Source organism: Zootoca vivipara, chromosome 12 (assembly GCF_965207765.1).
Source record: "Zootoca vivipara chromosome 12, rZooViv2.hap1.1, whole genome shotgun sequence".
Lineage (NCBI taxonomy): Eukaryota > Metazoa > Chordata > Lepidosauria > Squamata > Lacertidae > Zootoca > Zootoca vivipara.
The window spans coordinates 40,214,306-40,234,747 of record NC_142595.1 but is presented as its reverse complement, the minus strand read 5'-3'; the positions used below and the strand labels follow the sequence as shown (position 1 = coordinate 40,234,747).

Genomic DNA, 20,442 nt, shown 5'->3' with positions numbered 1-20,442 from the left:
AGAGGGATTTATGCTGCCTGCCGTGTTAGTTTCCCCCGAAAGGGTTTGCCCTAAACTGATCGAAAAGCCAAGAGGGGGCTGCGAATCCTGTTGTCTCCAGTTCCTGGACTAAACCTGCATAAACACCATACATTTAAAGCAAAACATGCCTCACCATCTGCTGCACAAGCAGCATACACACAGCATTTCATACACATGCATTTTTTTGGACACGAGGGAAATTGTGCAACCACTTCCCACTCTGGAGGCACTGATGGTGAGGTAGGGGCAGCTAAATCCCGAGAGACCGGGAGTCTAGTAGCTCACACTAACAAAATATTAAACTCTGCCCGCCTACCCCTAGGCAAAAACAAAACACAACACAACACCCCAGGATAATGATTTTCAAGAAACCGGGCACTGTTGGTGTCTACATAGTTATAAGTTGCATAGCCAGACTTGAAAGTGGCTGAGCAGGACTTGGTGGAATTCAGGCGAGCCGAGGAAGTTCAGGAGGGCAGATTGCTGTGGCTTGAGCAGCCTGCAAGCTTCATCCCAGTGGACAAGGACAGAGACGAACAGGAGAGACAGGTCTCAGCACTGCCAGGCGGGAACTTTTGAAGAAGGACCATAGCTCAGTTGAAGAACATATGCCTTTGAGTGCAGGTCCCGATTCTTTCCGCAGCATCTTCAGTTAAAGCATCAGGTGATGCCAGGTGTTGTAAAAGCAGGCCCAGCGCCAGCAGCCAACCAAGTAGGACATTGGTTAAAGGCTCCAGGTTATTGGAAGGGCTCCAGGTCATAATAATAATAATAATAATAATAATAATAATAATAATAATAATTTATTTATACCCCGATTAAAAGCTTCCCTAAACAGGGCTGCCTTCAGATGTCCTCTAAAAGTCTGGTAGTTGTTTTTCTTTTTGACATCTGGTGGGAGGGTGTTCCACAGGGGGGGGGTGCCACTACCGAGAAGGCCCTCTGCCTGGTTCCCTGTAGCTTTGCTTCTCGCAGTGAGGGAACTGCCAGAAGGCCCTTGGCGCTGGATCTCACTGTCCGGGAAGAGCGATGGAGGTGGAGACGCTCCTTCAGGTATACTGAACCGAGGCCGTTTAGGGCTTTAAAGTCAGCCTGACCCAGCTCTGCCCTCCTGGCCTGGCCCCTGGGTGCTCTTTGGCAGTGGGTGTTGTAGCACAGCTCCCATCCACAGTGGTTGATTGCCATTTTAAGTTATCCAAAATGTAAGACCCTGGCCCACAGGTATATGAAATTTTCTGATATTATAGATTTTGGGGGAGCCGCTGCCATGGGCTCCCCCAAAATCTGGCGCCAACCCCCCATGTGAAACACATCTCCCAAAAACCCCACCATTGCCAGTCTGTATAGTAAGAGGGCAATCCTAAGCTAGAAGCTCAAGTAGGCTGACCTGATAGAACACTTCTTCACATGCCATAATAATAATAATAACAACAGCAACACCAACAGCAACAGCAACAACCCCCATGACAGAAAGAATAAATTATGCCAGAGCGAAGTACGCCAACTTTATTGGATGGATGCAAAATTATTCTCCCCTGTTTTGTCTTATGGAATTTATACACAGCTCTTGCAAAGAATGTGTTTGTTTGCTTTAGAATATCCCTTTTGCGTCATCCAAAGATACTGGGCTACGTCCAACGACCCAGTGGAACCAGTAAATGAAATATGCCTTCAGCTATAAAGCACTGCATTGAATTCCGATCACCCACCAGCCCCGCCACTTCCTGCATAAACCCGATTGTTGGATGCCAGCCCAGATAAGGAGTTCTCTGTGTCCTTAGTTCCATAACAAATCTCCAAAAGGGTTCGTCACATAGGTTGGGGGGGGCAGCCTCCAAGGGAGCCCCTCGGGATTTCGGAAGATGTTTGCACTGCTCCAGGCAACACATACCCTGTTTCCCCCTTTTTAATACATAGTCATAAAGTAAGCCATGGCAGGGTTTTTAAGCATTTGAGAAATATAAGACATACCCCCAAAATAAGCCATACTTCCGCGCCATGGAAACCAACCCCCACAGGCACCTCCACTCACAGAGTCACTCCATGCGGCCAAGAGCTCTGCTTAACAGCTGATCGCGCTCCCGCCTTGCTGGCTGCATCCCCGTGCTCCGCTTGCCACCACCGCTTGCCACCACCGCTGGGCTCACTGCTTCTTCCTTGCCTGGCCCAGCCAAGGAGCTTGGAGCACCCTGCAGCGGCGGGGGGAGCGCCTGAGCCAGTGGCCTCCGCCTGGCCTGGCCAAGGATGCCTGCTGCCCCACCGCCCGGAACCGGTGGCTGCTGCAGTGCTGAGCACTCAAGAGAGCACAGCAGCGCCCTGAGCCAGCGCCCTGAGCCGTAAAAACCGTACCAGTAATTAAAAAATAAGACATCCCACTGAAAGTAAGCCACCCTGTGTTTTTTTGAGGAAAAAAAGTTATAAGACGGTGTCTTAAAAAGGGGGAAACACGGTACACCTCGTTTTGTGAAACGTTGATGTCAGGGTTCCCCATTTTGCCTTTTGGGGGGAAAAACCCACCAACCTTAAGGAACAGAATTACCCAGCTACAAGCTAGAGCTGGGGAGAACTTGCCCTAACTTTGCACTTCCATTTCAAATGTGTGGAGCCCCATTGGGGAAAGGAGGGCTCCGGTAACCACAGATATTTGGTTAGTCACTGAAGACAGCTAGCATTGGTCAACCCCTGCTTGATTCAGAAATTCCTGGATTCAGTAAAAACTGACTTGAAAGGAGAAAAGAGGATCTGCATGATCTAGACAGGAAAACCACAGAGAGCAGAAGCGGATGGGGAGGGAAAGCTCATGTGCACTAGAGATCAAAAGCCAGCCAGTTCAGGCGAAGGTCAATAGAGGCAAAGGGACCAAGGCCTTCTAGGATGTCGGAAGGAGAGGAAGCCCAACACAGCTCAGCTGGCAGTGCATGGGATTCTTAATCTCAGGGTTGTGAGTTCGAGTTCCACTCGTCATCCTCCATCACCCTGTGAGCACTTCCTACACCAACCTCTCCTTCCCCATCCCCAGCTTGCTCCAGGGTGTCCCAGGCGCTTCAGATGTATGGTGGGATTGTGGCCAAATAAATAAGCAGATGGGGGAATAGTAGGGAGTCCAGTGAAGCTGAGCATGTTCACACATTACACTGGAAACAGGTGCATGCTTGCACCTGTTCAAGTGTTTGGTGAAAGACTGTACACTTTTTTATTTGCACAGCTCAATTATCGTGTACACAGATACTGCACGCATCGAACATTACAAGGGAAAAGTACTCAGGCATGTACAACTATTTTTCTATACAGGGCTGAAGATTGTACACCCTTTGAGTCTCATGGGTATCAAAACGGGGGAAAGTTGATAAAAGTCTAGAATTCTTTATAATGAACTGAGAGAGGACAAGGGTCTTGAGCATTCACCCTGATTTGTCTGTGCAAATTATGCGGGGAGGTGACAGCTGCTATTTATTATTTCATTCTGATTTGTTTGCAAGGGAGGCCATACAATGTTGCATCAAGCCGTTGTGATCCCACACTTTCCTGTGTATTTCCCCCTCACTTTACTTGCCACAAAAGGTATGGTGTGTGTGTGTGTGTGTGTGTGTGTGTGTGTGTGTTTTGGAAGTTGATTTGTCACACGTGCACCACATCCGCTTTAATTGTGCAATCTAAATTTGCCAGTATGCAATTGAATCCCACCCACAAGATAGCAACGGCTTCTTCACCCTCTGTGCATGATCAGAATTTCCCAGGAGAAATAATGACATCCTCACAGCATGCTGTTAGTCATACCGGGCATATAAACATGTTTCATCATCGTATCTGCCGCTTCTCAAAACAGAAGCAAACATATTGCGGTTTCTCCTGCTATTGTACTTCCTGACCATATTCCTCATGGCTTCTTATCAAGCACAGTGTTTCCCTTATCTCTCCGGGAGCCAAAGTCTCATGCCGACTTATCCCTCCTGTCACAGCAATCCTTACAAGCAGCTTCCAGAGAGCCAAAAAACAGCTCCATGACTACCATCCATTTTGCTCTATTCAGTAGGCCTTGTGGGCTGGGTCAGCCTGGATTAGCACCAAGTGAGGCACCGGTCACTAACGTGGTGCCCATGGGTGCCCATGGCTGCAACCACCTCTTGTGGCGCCTGGAAAAGGTCTTGGGGAGGGGGAATCCCCACATCATTTTGAGGGCCTGCCTCTTTTTCTGTGTGTGTGTGTTTCTTTTTAAATGTCGGCCATTATGCCATACTCCCATGGCAGCCATTTTGTGACTGGCGCCCACACCGCTTTCTCAAAAATTCCACATATCCCCACTGGCCCAAAAGAGGTTGGCACACCCTGCTCTGAGGAATTATGAGAAATTCAAAGGATGCCTAGAGAGCTTCCTGCCTCATGACTCCTCAAACATGGATCTGGACCCGGGTGTGCACATCCATGCTCAGAAGCCTTCTTTAACCTTCTTATAGAGCCCTTCCCTCTCACAAAAACCAGTGGTTGCCATCTTTTCTCTGGTGGCTAGATGAAAGGTGCCAATAATACAACTGGCTTATTTTTTTTAATCCCCCAGCATGAAGAGGCAGGGGGGGGAGCTGCACATGTTGAATTTCGGCCTGTCATTCAAAGCATAGCAGGAGGTTTGCCTGTCGCAGTTGGGTCTTCCTTTTGGCCTCTTTGCTTCCTTTGGGGTTGAAGCAATTGGGGATAAAATGCACCCGAGCTCATCCAACAGGGGGCAGCCGTGCCCGTGTCTTGATGGGGGTAGCGTTTGGTGGGTAGGGGGTAAAGGAAGGATGGAATTAGACGTTATAAAGAAAGCAGGGGAGACAAAGGAAGAAACTGAACACCACTGTGGGCTTAGAGAGTCTACACAACAGCCAGTTTCAATCTCTGCACATTCCCAGCGACAACACCCAGAATTCCTGGCTCCCGTCCATTGCTTTCTTTTCTCTGTCATCTCCTCAAACATGTTGGAAAGGGTGTGAATCGTTTTTTTTTTTTTTTTTTTGAGGGAGAGGGAGAGTGACACTCCGGTCTCTGAGCAGATAACCTTGGACTCAGAGGCTGACATGCTGCCCCACAGGCCTTCAAGAGGCGGCAAACAAAGGTCACACTTTCTCCTCCTCCTCCTTTAGTGCCAGGGAGCTGCTACAAAGGCAGGAAGCGGCAGATCCTCTCACTTTCGTTTCCTCAGAAGTGATGCAGGACAACAGACACATCTATCCTGCAAAAGATACGTGCAGCATGACGGCTTAGAACTCCAGGGTCACGCCACTAACTGTGGACATTTCATGCCGTATTTTCGCACCCAGAACCTACACCTGAAGACGCACTTCTTTTTAACTATATACTTTTTCGGCAGAAGTGCTCCAACCCAATTAGCCCCAGGCAGCATGGGAGTTGTAGTTTGGCTATGTCTGAGGGCCGCGGGTTCCCCAGCTCCGCACTAAGCTATTGTTTATTACCGTTTTGGCCTAACTCAGACACTGTGACTGTCCCTCCCTCCATGCAGATATCCTGCAAGCTGTGCTTGCGGACGTCAAGACAGGAACCAGATGGAAGGGCTAGATATTTAGGTGCAGGGTTACGTGGCCCAGCTCCACTTCTTGCTCCCGTGTTGATAAAACCTGCACAGGGATTTTGCAAGTCTGGAAAGCAAGTCTCCTGTTTCCTCAAACACAATTTTGGGGCTTCTCCAAATGACCTGTTCGCTGAGCCGTTCCATTTGCTTTGTTTGCACAAAGCTTAGACAGAAGTTAGAATATCCCCAGGCCTTACTGAGTGCTCATTCTGATTTGTTTGCAAGGGCCTTATACAACAGTGAAAACCTTCCTCCTGATTTGCTTGTGGGGCGTTAAGATGTTTCCTCGTTGACCATTTGTATGCCCCTCACTTTTCAGTGCATTTCCTCATCACTTTCCTAACTGCAAAAAAGTTGTTTGTTTGTTTTTAAGTAAGTTCGTCACGCTACGGTGATAAGACTTTAGTTAATAAAACCTAAATTTCCGGTATGTGGTTGAATCCCGCCAGCAAACTAGCGACATAGCTGCCAAGTTTTCCCTTTTCTCGCGAGGAAGCCTATTCAGCATAATGGAAAATCCCTTTAAAAAAGGGATAACTTGGCAGCTATGACTAGCGACTGACTGAAAGCTCCTTTTGTTAGAGATTGCATACCTGCACCAGTCTTTTGCAAGGAGCATAGTACAGCTCACATTTGGTCTTTGGAAAGTCTCTCAGTCAGGCAGTTTACAAGGAGCACAGGGCAAATACATCAGGGAGGGGTGTTACCATTTTTACTCTTTATTTTGTATGTTAATTTGAGCTCTTCTTCAACCTAGTTCTTCCAGAATAGACTACTGTTGCCCAAGCACCCACACCTTCACAGACATTGGGTCCTCCAATGTCATGGATTTTATTAGACAAAATAAAGTCCCACGTATGTACAAAAGGCAAGGATACATCCAAAGAAATCCTGCAAGGAATGATTGCTGAGGTACCAAAAAATATACTATTTTCAACATTCTTTTTTAAAAAAGTATTTAAAAATATCATACAAAATAAAATCATTTAAAAAAAACCAATTTATAATATCATTGAGAGGTGAGAAAAAAATATGAAGAATATAAAAGACTTTATTTTAAAGCCACTTGGTTTTACCCAAGATGGCTGCATATCCTCCTCAGGATTTTACTGCCTACATACCCAACCACCCCAGAAATGGCTATACCAGGCATCCCCAAACTTCGGCCCTCCAGACGTTTTGGCCTACAATTCCCATGATCCCTAGCTAAGAGGACCAGTGGTCAGGGATGATGGGAATTGTAGTCCAAAACATCTGGAGGGCCGAAGTTTGGGGATGCCTGGGCTATACCTCACTGTTGTTACAAATACATTCTTTGTTCAATATCTAAGGCACAGAGCAAATAACGGCAGTCCCATAACTCTTGTCCTCACTACCCCCAGGTCTGATGGGCTCTTCAGATGTGGTTCATCAGGATGATATTAAACCAAGCAGTAATGTGCATCCCGTTATCTCTTCACATTGCTTGAAAGGCCCTGCAAAGTTCACAAATTCATCAAGGGAATTGGCCACACCCACCCACCCCACCAGCCTGGTGTCCTCTAGATATTTTGGACCACATCTCCCATCATTCATAACCACTGAATGGTCAAGGGAGAGGGCCGGCTCTACCATCAGGTAGTGTGAGATTACCGCCTCAGGTAGTAAATGCTGGAGGGCATGGGGTGGCAACAAGTTGTTGTGGGGACAGAACTGCATGTGCCCTGCAGCCTGCCTTGAATCCCGCAAGCTAGTCTTCTGCCCTAAGATGCAATGGAGAACGCTGCCCTGTTGACACTGTTGGTGTAAGATCCAACGGTCATCGCTTCAGGCAGTGAAATGTTTTGGGCCGGTCCTGTCTATGTGTGATGCCCCCACCTCCTTGAGGAAGTGCTGATGAATATGTAAATTACGTACACTGGAAAGTGTCGTGGATATGAAACACTGACACGTCACAGGCAGCCATGTGTTGGGGTTGCAAGCATCAGATTATTGACGTACATTATTAGTGTCCTCGTTTTACAGTCTATTTTGTAATTTTCCGTCCTTTTCTAAATGTGGAACTTTTCTCTCTCTTTCAGCTCTTCTTAAGCATTATTGCATCTCCAGAGGATGGTTGGACATCAGAAAAAAATTGAATAAATTAGATCCCATTGCCCCTCGTTAAATAGTACATAAATAACCCATACAAACTTCGCTGGGACATAAATAACAATCACTTCATAAATATGCATCTGTGCGCATGTGCGTATATAGATCAGACTTGCCAATGTGGCCTACTCCAAATGTTTTGGACTACAACTCCCATCAACCCCCGCAAAGACTGCCAAGATGAGTAGAGCTGATGGGAATTGCAGTCCAAAAACATCTGAAGAGCAGCAAATTGGAAAAGGCTGGGATGGATCAGTAGACAGATCTAGTTCTCTCTCACACCGCCCCTCCCACTGTAACAGTAGTTGTGATATGCAGTCAGAGTTGAAATCATATTAATCTCAGTTTAAGTGTACGCCTGACTGTTTGCCACTGGAAATAATAGACCACCCCCAGCAGGAGGACAAAGTGCAAAACCAGGAAGCATAAATGCAAGAGATCTCGCTGAGCACAAGTGCACAAGTTGACCTCACAGGGTGAAGACAGACTTAAAGAACTTGGGGTGACCAAGGCCTTAGAACTGAAGTGGCAGGCAAGTGTGCCAGCCAATCGCGTGCATGTTCAACCAACAGCCTTGTCCTCCCTCCTCACTAACACTTCCAGGGAGGTTGTTTGTCTTTTTAAACACACCTTTTAAATTTCTAGATTCAGGTAGGTAGCCGTGTTGGTCTGATGCAGTAGAAATATATTTGAATTTTTTTAAAAAATTGTCCAGTAGCACCTTAAAAGGTAAAGGTAAAGTAGAGACCAACTAAGTTTGTTCTTGGTATGAACTTGCGTGTGCATGCACATGTGTGAAGAAGTGTGCATGCACACAAAAGCTCATACCAAGAACAAACTTAGTTGGTCTCTAAGGTGCTACTGGACATTTTTAAAAAATATATACTGTATATATTTCTACATCTTTTTAAAATGCTGCATAAACATTCTTACGCATTTATCATTTGTTGCATTATTATTATTATTATTATTATTATTATTATTATTATTATTATATTTTAAAATGGGAAAGGCTGTTTTTTTTTAGTGCATGATCTGGAGAGGCCCTTAGTGACATCACAGGGGAGCAGCAGCCAATGAGCACCAAGCACAGCCAGGGGAGGCAGCCAATCAGCACCATGCGCAACCACAGGCTTCTACTGAAAACCTGACGAGTGAGTTGCTGCTTTTTCCAGAGCTCAACTCTGGAGATAAATGTTTGGACTGGATGCAACAAGGGCACTTCCAGATCTTCTCCACCAGTCTGTGGGTATTGAGTCTGTCTTCTCCCTACGCCTGCTTCCCTAAGAAATCTGCAGCAAGGAGAACGGAGGAACCCTTTAACCTGTGAGTTACTCTTTGAGCGATCCTTAAGCTGGGAATTTCTCCACGAGGAGAGAGAAGTCTTTCACCGTCCGGTCAATCCACTCTTTGTACGTGTGGCACACCACGTAGCCCCGGACTTTCTTTTCGAACGTGTCGGCTTCCACAGACTCCAGCATGAGGGGGTCCGTGACGGCAGCGGGCGGGGCTCCCAAGGCAGACATGATAGCCGTCAAGTTGCTGAGGAGGCCTTGGATACGCAAGCGAGTCACCTTCAGCATATCCAGAAGTTCCACTTTGGTGGGGTTGAGCTCAAACTGGTCGTCCCGGACCAGCTGCAGGAACTCTGCAAAGGCGGTGTAGGCCTCGTAATTCTTCTCCACACGCTTGACGTGGCTGAGAGTCCGCCATTCCAGGAACGGGATGCCGGCCGTTGGCACCCCTTCGTAGCGCAGCCTCTGGGCATCGAAGCCGGAGTCGCTAAACGGGCTGCCTTGGTGACTCAGCTGGGAACAGAGAGAAAGAGAGAGGTTGTGTTTTTCAATTTAACAGGATTTGTATGCCACTCAATCACCCGTAACCTTCCAAGCAGAAGAAAGCTGGTGCAGGAATGCGCTGAAGAAATAACCATTGATAAAGATTGCGTTGTCTCCGTACACAATCCGTATTTATGGGGCTGCTGGCCCCTGGCACCTACATGTTGAGACTCTGTCAAAGGCATGGGACAGGAAAACAGACGTAAGAAATGTATTCCCGGGAAACCACCAGCAGTTCAGGGAAAGGCCTACAGCTCAATGGCGGGACATGTGCTTTGCATGCTGGGACTGAATCCCCAGCATCTCCAGCAAGTCTGGGACTGAGAAAAAAAGAACCTGCTTCAGACTCTGGAGAGCTTCTGAGCTAGCTGGGCCGATGACCTGGCTCATTTTAAGCCAACTTCCTTTGTTTCCACTACCTCAAAGGTAGACGATTTTCAAAGGGGTTAAATATTTTTGTGGACTCGAGGGTGCCTGCTACGAAATGCGCCCTCCTCCCTTGTCACTTCTCAGAAATCCTGGGGGTGGCACCCGCCAGTACCAGGCTTTTTCATCCCTTTGGAATTCCTTGCAGGGAAGGCCAACAAAAACAGGCCTCTCGTTGTTCCCCAGATCAGCCGGCCGTAGTTCCACCTGAGTTTCTCTCTCTCTCTCTCTCTCTTTTTTTACAAGGATGCCGTTGGCAGCTTGGCTGTGCGCCAGAGCCCGGGCTGCAATGTCCTCCCTACATCTGGCATCTTGTGCCCAGGCAGGTTGCGGGAAGCAGGGCACAGGAAATCTTTGGGCACTCAGCCACTGCGTTCAGGGATCAGAATAAAGGCGAAGGAGCGGCCACCAGAGAGTGGGAGATATGGGCTCTCGATTGCAGCTTTGGCCGGGGGGGGGGGGGGAAGCGTGGGCGACCAGTGACTCCTCTCTCCCTCGATCATGTTGCAAAGTCAAGGAACAAGCGTTGCAAGAACAATGGAGCAGCCGCAGGCAACCTTTCTGTGCTGTTTCCTGCTGCGCGATACAGGTTTGCTCTGGATCCGCCAGAAGGGGAAAAGGCTCGGTGCAGCTTTGGCTGTGGGTGCCTTTAGCCCGTAGCCTGAGGTGGGCACAGCCTGCTTGGCTACGTTGCCAGGACTGGCACCCGGTTTGCAGCATTTCTTTGCATGACATGGGCTGAGCCAGGTCCTTATGAGATCCTAGCCTCACAGGCCAAATTCAGAAAGTGGAAGGCACCTGCTATCTCAATGATAACAGGTGATTGGGTGCTTTGAAGCCCCAAAGTCGCCAGCACTTCAAGGCTCTTGGCTGTGCACCGGCAGTCATTTTTCTACCTGTACAGCTCCTGATACCGGGTGCAGAGAATTGTAGAGTTGGAAGGCACCCTGAGGATCATCTAATATCCGACCCCTTGCAATGCAGGAATATGCAGCTGTCCCATATGGGGATCGAACCTGCAACCTTGGTCAGCACCATGCTCTAACCCAGCGTTTCTCAACCACTGTTCCGTGGCACACTAGTGTGCCGCGAGACGCTGGCTGGTGTGCCGCGACGTGCGGCGACTGGAAGGGCGATTTGCATTGTCACGTGCCTGGCGGCCGCCAATAAACAGCACTGACCCGCCAGAAAGCAATATTTCTCCTCCTCTTTCCCAAAGCTCAGTGCAAACGAGCCTGGTGGCCGCCAATACACAATACTGACCCGCCGGAAAGCAATATTTGCCAAGTGTTTAATTATAATATAGGGCGGCACAGAGTTAAATTTTTTAACTTTTTTAATGGTGGTGTGCCTCGTGATTTTTTTCACGGAACAAGTGTGCCGTGGCCCAAAAAAGGTTGAGAAACACTGCTCTAACCAACTAAGTTTTGCTTCAGTCCCGCTTGTAATGTGACAGTGAGACATGTCATACTTCGATTTAAATTACAGCAATTCTTTCTGAAGGTGCATGTACACTTATAAATTGGCATATCAATTTTTGTGCAAATCTGCACCCTCTGTTTTTTGGGTTATGCATACCCTTTGTGTTGGTTATGCGTAACCGGCCACCTTAATACACAGATACTGCATATACAAATGCCGGGGGCAAGCAATGAAGTCAGATGCAGCTGTGACCTTTAGGAGCTGCTTGTGAATTTCCCATAGGTATATGGCCGGGTGCTGTTGGAAGGAGAAGGCTGGATTAGATAAGCCTTGGCCTGGTCATTTCTTAAGTCTTTAGCTTCAGGGACAATAATGGAGATTTGAGCCTCACCTATGAAATGTCCCAAGGATACACCGAAAATTTTTAGCCAAAGACCCTCCTACAACTTCACTGATGCTACAAACATATCCCTTAAAAGAGGGGCCTTGTGTCCTCTATACCAAAGAACGCTGATCATATATCCAATGTGTTGTGTAGTTCTGCAACCAAATTCGGGGACTGGTCCTGGGCACAGAATCTCAACCTTTCATTTTCATGAGAAAGCACGCTTCTAGTCCTAAATGTCGCAAGGAAAGGTTGGAAAGGATGCAGGCAAAATCTTAAAAGCATTGCGAGGGATGGTGGCTCTGAGCAGGATTCTCAGGTGTCAGCAACGCCACTGCCCTGCATAGTTTCCTCTCTGACATGCCAGGACCAGCAGTAATAAGGAAATGCATATGTATTTGCTTCATTTGCCTACTTTGCATAATCCTGCCCTCACTTTATTTCTTCTTTCTTTTGCAGACTATAGGTCTGGAACAGAGCAGGTATTTTTTTAAAAAAACATACAAATATATATGTTTAGACTTTCAACTTGCTACTTGCTGCTTATCCATTAAGGACCCCCTTGCTATGGGTAATCCAGAGGGTTCTGGGTTACATTCTGGGTGGCACATTCTGTTCGTGCAAAGTACTTGAACTGAAGGTGTAACGTTAAACAAACAAAGAACCCTCGGCAAATTCTCAATCCCCACCCAACACACCAGATTTCAGAGGAAAGCGGGGAATCATGAGAAAGCTGCCTTCTGAGGAATGCCCACAAGATAATATGCTTCTGAGGAACTAGAAGGATTATTGGGAAAGAGCTGGAACACAGAAGCCGCTCTTCCAGAAGAAAGGCAGAGAGCTCTTACATAGGTGTTCAGAAGGACGGTGCTGTTGGCTTTCATGAGGCGGGCCAGGTTGAAGGTCTGGCCAATGATGGCGTTGACAGGTGAATCCCGGTCAGGGGAGACGATGTGGACCAGGCCTGCACAAATGACGAGGAGACTTCTGGCTGAAAAGGAACAAAATGAATATTCAGTGCAGGGTTGGGTTTTTCTGAATGTGGCTCCTCACCACTGTTTGCTGCCACTTCCCTTTCGCTTCCCGTCTCTCCCGTTGACTCAGTCTTGAGATAAGCTTGCTCAAAGTTCAACCTCCCTCCCAAAATGTGGCAGCGTCCTTGAGATGGCCATTCCCATCTGCCTGAAGATCTCCATCAGGTCGACGTTTTGCTAACCTCGGGAGTCAAGACAGGCCACTTTGAGGCTTTTAAGGGCCCACAAGGCAGCCGCTGTTGATGCTGCGCAGTCGTCCGAAGCAGGAACACAGTCCTGCCATTAGGAAGCGGCGCAAGGGTTTTAGGGCACTCATAGAGGATAGAGCCAGTGGTGGTTGTAAGGGTTAGTTAGAGCAGGGGTGGGCCCAAGGGCCACATTTCCTTCTGGACCACCTCCCAAGGGCCACGTGGTGCCAGAGGTCAAAGTAGACGGAGCAACACATGTAAAGTAGGCTCGTTTCGACACACGCCCCTCTCTAGACTCCAGTCAGACAACGAAGAAGCGTTGGCAGGGTTCAGGGACACATCCCAGCCAGGCAAAAGCATGCGCCACATGAAGCAGGCAGGGCCAATGAGTGGTGTCGTCTAGGGAGAGGGGTGCGGCCTGGGGAATGTTCCAAGGACCAGACAGCAGGGCCAGCCCCGGATGTTTTGTCACCTGAAGCCAAACTGAAAGTGCTGACGCTCCCGGTTTGCCACCACCACTACCACAGAAACCTGCCGCCGCCACCTCCTTGACCACAATTTCACAGGCACACCAGCACTATGGCGACTGGCATGGAGTGTCGCCAATGCCAAGATGCCTGCACCACAGCGAGGAGAGTTGTAGCAAGCGCCTTGTTTACACTCCCGGTTTCCCCATAACTCTCCTCATCATGGCGCAGGTATTCTGCCATTGGTGATGCTCTGGGTTGGCTGCCATAGTGCTGGTGCGCCTGCACATTGGAGCCAGTGGCGGGAGGCAGTAGACGCAGCCTCCAAGGAGCGCACCGCAAGCAGCCTTGGCTACCACAACAACGGGTGGTTGCCGGGTTGTAACGAGCGCTGCAGGGTTAGAGTGTTGGATTACGACCTGGGAGACCAGTGTTCAAATCACTCTCTCAGCCTGACCTACCTCACAAGATTGTTGTGATGATACAATGCAAAAGAGACAGGGGTGCAAACTATTTATATGTCACCTTAATCTCCTAGAAGGAAAGGGTGGTATGTAAATGTCCAGTGATGAGTAAGAATGGAAGCAAAGGGTAGCAATTATATTTCATTTAATATTTAATTTGTGTTGCCATGGGGAAGGGAAGGGCCAATTACATAATCAACTTCATGTCCATGCCTAAAGATGGAAAGAAGAAGTCCCAGCAAAAGAAGAATGGATACAAAAAATTATGGAATACCCAGGAATGCTAAAACTTACCGGAAAAATAAGAACTCAAGATAACAAACTTTTTTTAAATAAAAGAATGGAAATGGTTTGTTGAATATATACAGACGAATTGTAAACAGATAAGAACATTGGCAGGATTATGGTATTCTAATAACCTGCAGTTTCATAAGAGTATATATTTAAAGTAGATGAATAAATGAACTAATTAAGTCAATTTGGATATGCAGAAAATATTAAAAATAAATTTAAGGAACCGCAGAAAGAGGGGGGGAGGTCAAGTTTTGAAATGTTAAAATGGCTCTAAATTTTTTGAAATGTATAAACCTGAAAATCATTTTTTTTAAAAAAAAACACCACTTCATGTCTTAGCATGATTTGGCATGAATGAATCAAATAAAGACACACACACAGAAATGTCTCAATGCAGACATAACACGCTTTGGACTATGACTTGGGAGACCAAATCCATTTCAGACACGAAGCTCACCTGGTGACTTAGTCACCGTTTCTCAGACTAACCTACTTCACAAGGTTGTTTTGAAGGTGAGCAGGGGAGAACTACCCAGAAGGATAAAATGAAACAAATAAAAAGAAAATAGTGCTAGCTTGCATCCACAACATTAACAAATACTGTAAAAGTGATGCGATTATTGGAGCCATAACGTAACAAGTAGAATCCTCCATATTTTTTCCCACTTCTAAAAAAAAACACCCTTAAAAATACCAAGCACGCACATGAATTTATTAGACCATCTTGGAGAAAAGGAAGCTTGCACTTACCCAGAGAAAGAGTCATGGTGCCAAGGTCTCTATGTCACCCCCTAATGGTTGACAAAGGTATCGCTCCTTCCAGGAAATGGCTGCTGTCGCCCCCAAGTGGAGGATGTGGGTATCCCGCTACCCTCTCAAATCACCTCTTTCGCCCCCAAGTGGAGGATGCTTGAATGTCTGGTCCTGACCTCTCTCCCTTTCTCTGAACCAGGAGATGCCAGCTAGTTGTGGGTTTCCTCTGCCCTGAGGCTGCTACTCCTGCTGCTGCTGCTGGTGGTTGATGAGCCCCACTGAGAGAGCTCTTTATATCCAGCCAAGGTGTTGTCCCCATCTTCTGAAATTTCCCCAGCCTTCCTCCCCTCCCCTCTGTGGGCAAACACCTCCTACAGAAAGAGGAAGGGGGGGGGAAAGCATCAGTTCTGCTTCCTGCTCCTAAGACACTAGGCTGGGGGGGGGGAGGAGGGAGGGAGGGGAGGGGCAGATTGTGAAATCTCTCCAATTTCCTGCACAGTTGGGAAGAGAAGGGGGGAGAAATGAAAAGGAAAGCCACGAGGGCATTTTCGTTTCTGATTTGCACAAGGCTGTAGGTTGCTGGTTCAACCAGTGACGCTCTGCTCTGGCAGATAGGGCTGGACTATTTTGGGCAGCTGCCAATGCCCAGATGGTGTGGGATGGGCGACCCCAGACCACCACCCCGCTGCTGAGGAGGGGCAACAGCCGCTGCCTCTGACCGTCCCCTCTCTTTGGGGCAGTGGTAGTAAGAAATATAGAATGGTAGGGGGTCATCTTCTAGTCCGACCAAGAACTGGGCCTGTCTGGGAGGACGGGGCCTCCCTCCTGCAGAGTTCAACCTGCTCGTCTTCCTAGCCCACCACTGCCAACAGGCCTGCCCAATTTTTTGGGGGGCAGATTAGGGATAAGGGATAAGGGAAAGAACTGGGTATTGCCGGGCAGCTGTGGGACATGTTGCTCATCGGTCTCCCAGCTGCAGTTGGCGATGAAGGGAGGATCCCCCGGGGCTGAGGCGGCCAAATCGGAAGGGTGTGGAAGGGGCACAGAGCCAAGCCCTGCTCGCCCCACTGTCTGGGGCCAGGCTCAGATCCTTCCTTTCTTGACTCAGCACATTCCTTTCTCGGCCGCAATACATTCCTGTCCCTAAAGTGGATCCTTTTGATGACCTTGTGATTCCAAGCAAATCAAGCCTGCCCAACTTTCTCTGGTTGCTCAGAGTTGCGAGGTCGAACCGTTCTTTCTATTCTGGCAGCATGTTTAGCAGACAGAAACTCAACAGGCAAAGCTTCCCCCCACCCCTACCCCCGATGCTGTTTTTCCGGGCAGGGGGCAAAACTCTTGCCTTGTTTGATTCCTGCCTGCCAAGCAACTGGTAAAGGCACGGGAACTCTGCCCTGGGGGCGGTAGAAGAGAGAGAGAAAGGACCTTCCATTCATGCCACCTTAAACCCGTTCTTCCTGCCCAGCCCCAAATACACTGGCATTATGCTCCACATTCTGACACAGAGTTTTATGGGCAGGGATGGTGCCAAGAGCCAGACATTCCCCCCCCCCCTCCAAATAGCAGGAAGAGTCAGGTTCCTTATGTGTGTGTTTGTGTACATTATGTACATTGCCGAACTAGGCAGATGCAGGGTGGGGTGAGGAAAGAGGCTGTGAAGCTTTTTCCTACTCAGAGTAAAGCTTTCATTCTGGGAGAATCTGTGGGGCTCCAGAAGTGGGGAGCGGGGAGCTCTGATCGAGTTGGACAAACAAAGTGAAGGCCTCGGGGCCGTGCCACCTGCCTGCTACAGGCCTCCTGGCACGTCCTGGCATTGGGTTACTGTTTGCGAAGAAATTGGAGACGCTCGAGAAAGAAAGAGGAGCAGCGGGCAAAGCGCTGGGCAAGGAGCCAGGCCTACTGGGTCCCCTTCCAGCTCAAGAGACGGGAGGGGTGCGTTCGGAGTCTGATGGGCCAAGTGCAGTCTCCATATCCAGTGCGGAGGGAAGGGAAACCGAGGTGCCAAGTAGGTCCCACGCCTGCTTAGTCAACTGGCATGCCACCCATTCATGCCAGTTGCCAGGAATCGCAAGTGTGGGAAGAGTGGCTGTCGGGCGTTCAGACCCAGCTTGTGGGCTCCCCACAGGCGCCTGGCTGGCCACTGGGAGAACAGGATGATGGGTCCTGGGGGTTCTCCTTACATTTTAGCAGGTGTGCAGCAGAGGGGGGGGGGGTCCAGCAGGTGCAGCTTGCCACATGACGCAGGTCAGAAAAAGAGGATTTAGAGGTGGCGCGGATAAAGACTTGGCAGCCGCACTGCCCTTCTTCTCACCCACCCTGGCAAGCCTCCCGCGCCTTTAAGGGCTGCTCGACAGGCGGAGCATCAACAGGTGTGGCTCCCCATCACACACAATAGGGGGAGGCATTACCAGTTGGATCTCTGCCTGTACCTCCTTTTGTCAGAGCCAGACAAAAGCCTCATCTTCTGCAACCACCTTCGGCCACTTCCACCAGCAACGGCAGCCACAAGCGAGGAGTTTCCTTGTGCAAAAGAAGTCCGGAAAAGACATCTGAGCAACCCTTTGCTTGGGGGGGGGGGGAGGACAATGGAGGGTGGAGGAGAGGCTCCAGTATCTGCCACTTGGGCCTCCCACCCAGCCTAGATCTGCCCGGCCTACTCAGTCTTCAACAGCTTTCCCGCTGCCCCTTCCCTAAAACATGCTTAGAGCCAAGATAATGGAGTGCAGACTTTGCCAGCATGGTGCCCTCCAGTCCAGCTGTTTTGAACAACAACTCCCATTTTTATATTTGTTGGAAGCCGCCCAGAGTGGCCGGGGAAACCCAGCCAGATGGGCGGGGTATAAATAATAAATAATAAATAATAATAATAATAACCACTTGCTTGAGCTCCCATCCCCACCTGCTTTCAAAGTTCAAGCAAATATTCTGGTCCTGAGGGGTAGATTTTTTATTTTTTAAAAATATACAGTACGTATAAGAAAGTCAAAACGACACTCTTGTTCAGGGCCGGCTTTAGGTTTGATGAGACTCTAAGTTACTGAAGGTAATGGGGCCCTTTATATGTCCAACTGCCCTTTGTCAACAACAAATTGTCGCTGTTTTTTTGTGTTGAATATATGCTATATGGCAATTTATGGACCTAATAGGTATCTAAAGCCATTTGCACGTAACAAAGTATGTATTTTACCAAAGTAATTGTTGAACTGAAATACAATTTTAGAGAGCAGGCAGGGCCCATGACTTACATCATAGGAGCCTACACAACACAAACACTGTTGCTGTATGTAGGTTCCATTTTATTTGTTTTTTATCTTATATTTTGGAAATGTACATCCAGGTTTTTTTCCTTCAGTTTTTTTTGGGGGCCCCCCCAAGAGAGTGGGGCCCTAAGCTGTAGCTTGTTTAGCTTATACATAAACCCGGCACTGCTCTTGTTGATGACAAGGCAACCGTGGTCAGTCCCCCTCCAGCTGCAAATCAAAACATAGAATCATCTTGACATATGCCTGTCAAGCCTCTGCTTAAAGACCTCCAAATAAGGAGACTCCACCACACTCCTTGGTAGCAAATTCCACTGCCTAACAGCTCTTACTGTCAGGAAGTTCTTCCTAATGTTTAGGTGGAATCTTCTTTCTTGTAGTTTGAATCCATTGCTCCGTGTCCGCTTCTCTGGAGCAACAGAAAACAACCTTTCTCCCTCCTCTATATGGCATCCTTTTATATATTTGAACATGGCTATCATATCACCCCTTAACCTTCTCTTCTCCAGGCTAAACATACCCAGCTCCCTAAGCCGTTCCTCATAAGGCATCGTTTCCAGGCCTTTGACCATTTTGGTTGCCCTCTTCTGGACACGTAACCACCTTATAATTCCAGCTGCATCCATAATATTTTTGAAGAGGCACTAAACTAGAATACATCCTTTCTTTTTTCCCTTTCCCCTTTTTGCAAGCATTACTTGGTGAGCAGAATACGCTTGATCATTTTGTTCCTGCAAAGTAGTTTCGGGCTCCAGTTTCTGATGCGTGGGGCCTTGGGGTGTGTGTGTTATGGGTGGACCTAAAATTCTCCTTGGTTCACTCACTAGCAACCTTTCCAAGAGTTAATTATTAGGTGCCCTAGACAGTGAAACACACTCTCCTTCCTAGTGACTGATTTCTCTCTCTCTCTCTCTCTCTCTCTCTCTCTCTCTCTCTCTCTCTCTCTCTCTCTGTCGCTAAGGAAATGAAGTCGGATGCCTGGACATGCCAACTTCTTCCATTGCAAGTCTGGGCCTATCCCTTCATCTGGACTGGACCTTGACGTCAGGTGGTGAAATCCTGCCTTTACCCCTCTTCTGGAGATTCCCCAGCATGTCTGCGCATCGGCGGCAAAATCTGGGACAGTGAAAGTGACTCATCCTGGCTAGGAAGGCAGGTGGACTTAGCCGGAGGCGACATTGTCTGAGGCCACTTACGAAAGCTGAAGCTCATGTTGCCTGCCTCCTGCCTCTCCCCCGCAAAACGCTTTTTAAAATAAACGAACAGCAAGCATGGTTGTTTTGACTTTCGTTGCTGCTGGTTCCATTTGAATCTGGCACTGAAATTATTTTGGCTGGGTTTGGGGGAGTCATGTTTCCTGGGTTTTCTCTCTCTCTCTCTCTCCGTCCTGCTCTTTGATGGAAGGGAGCAGATTCCTACCTATAAAAAAAACCCCTGCCTGGCCAGGTGTAGTTGTGGTTTGAGCGCTGGATTCCAGGGAAAGCTTGGAGACCTGGGTTCAAATCCCTGCTGCACTGAGGTTTCCTTTTACCATTAAGAGCTTATAAACTTTATGAAATAAATAAATAAAAGTGCAAAGGCATTCCTCAAACACTCAGCGGCATTGCAGAGACACATGGCAGGGCCTTCCGGTGTAGCGGTTGCAGCGTAGAACTGGACTTGGGTTTGAAGCCCGACTCAGGGCTTGTACAATCTCCTGATTGTCCAAGACTCCCTATTTTCCAGGGGCAGTCCCGGATTTACAGAAGCCATCCCGGTTTCTGATTTTGTCCCGGAATGTCCCGCTTTTCCTTGGGATGTCCCTATTTTCATCAGAGAAATGTTGGAGGACATGGTAGAGCGTCCCTATTCTCATCAGCAAATTGTTGGAGGGTATGGGATAGGACACCCCTATTTTCATCAGATAATTGTTGGGATGCCCTTATTTTCATCGAAGAAATGTTGGAGGGTATGCTAGAAAGCATCAGTCAAGTTTTCCACTTGTCCGGTTTCTAGGCAGGGGTCCGAGCGGTTTTCCCCCTTGCTTTCCCAGGGAAAACCTGCTCTTTAGCGATAAATTGGAACAAACGTCAGTCTGAAGAAAACCCAATTGACTTTTGCTCTGATTCAGTGGTCAAGATCGGATTTCCCTGGTAGAAAGCGGCAAGGTAAAGGCATGGCATGACCTTGGGCCAGCCACCGAGTCTCTCCGCCA

At 48.3% G+C, this 20,442-nt stretch overlaps 1 protein-coding gene and 1 long non-coding RNA gene across 2 annotated transcripts; one reads left to right on the top strand and one right to left on the bottom strand.

Annotated features, from left to right (window-relative positions):
* Positions 1-6,399: 6,399 nt before the first annotated feature.
* On the bottom strand, positions 6,400-15,428 carry LOC118095534 (cardiotrophin-2). The gene is made up of 3 exons (XM_088655498.1): positions 14,986-15,428; positions 12,637-12,779; positions 6,400-9,525 (listed from the first exon to the last, which is right to left on the bottom strand). Exons 1-3 carry the CDS (start codon positions 14,999-15,001, stop codon positions 9,067-9,069), a joined length of 618 nt encoding a protein of 205 aa, XP_088511624.1. The 5' UTR covers positions 15,002-15,428; the 3' UTR covers positions 6,400-9,066.
* A 1,168-nt stretch (positions 15,429-16,596) lies between these two features.
* On the top strand, positions 16,597-19,532 carry LOC148684006 (uncharacterized). Its single transcript, XR_015946598.1, has 2 exons — positions 16,597-16,993; positions 19,210-19,532. It is a non-coding gene; the product is annotated as an uncharacterized LOC148684006 (long non-coding RNA).
* The last annotated feature ends 910 nt before the right edge of the window (positions 19,533-20,442 follow it).

Coding starts and splice junctions, on each gene's coding strand:
- LOC118095534 (XM_088655498.1), bottom strand. Junction 9,526..12,636: donor CCGTCCTTCTGAACACCTAT/GTAAGAGCTCTC, acceptor CTCTGTTCCCAG/CTGAGTCACCAAGGCAGCCC.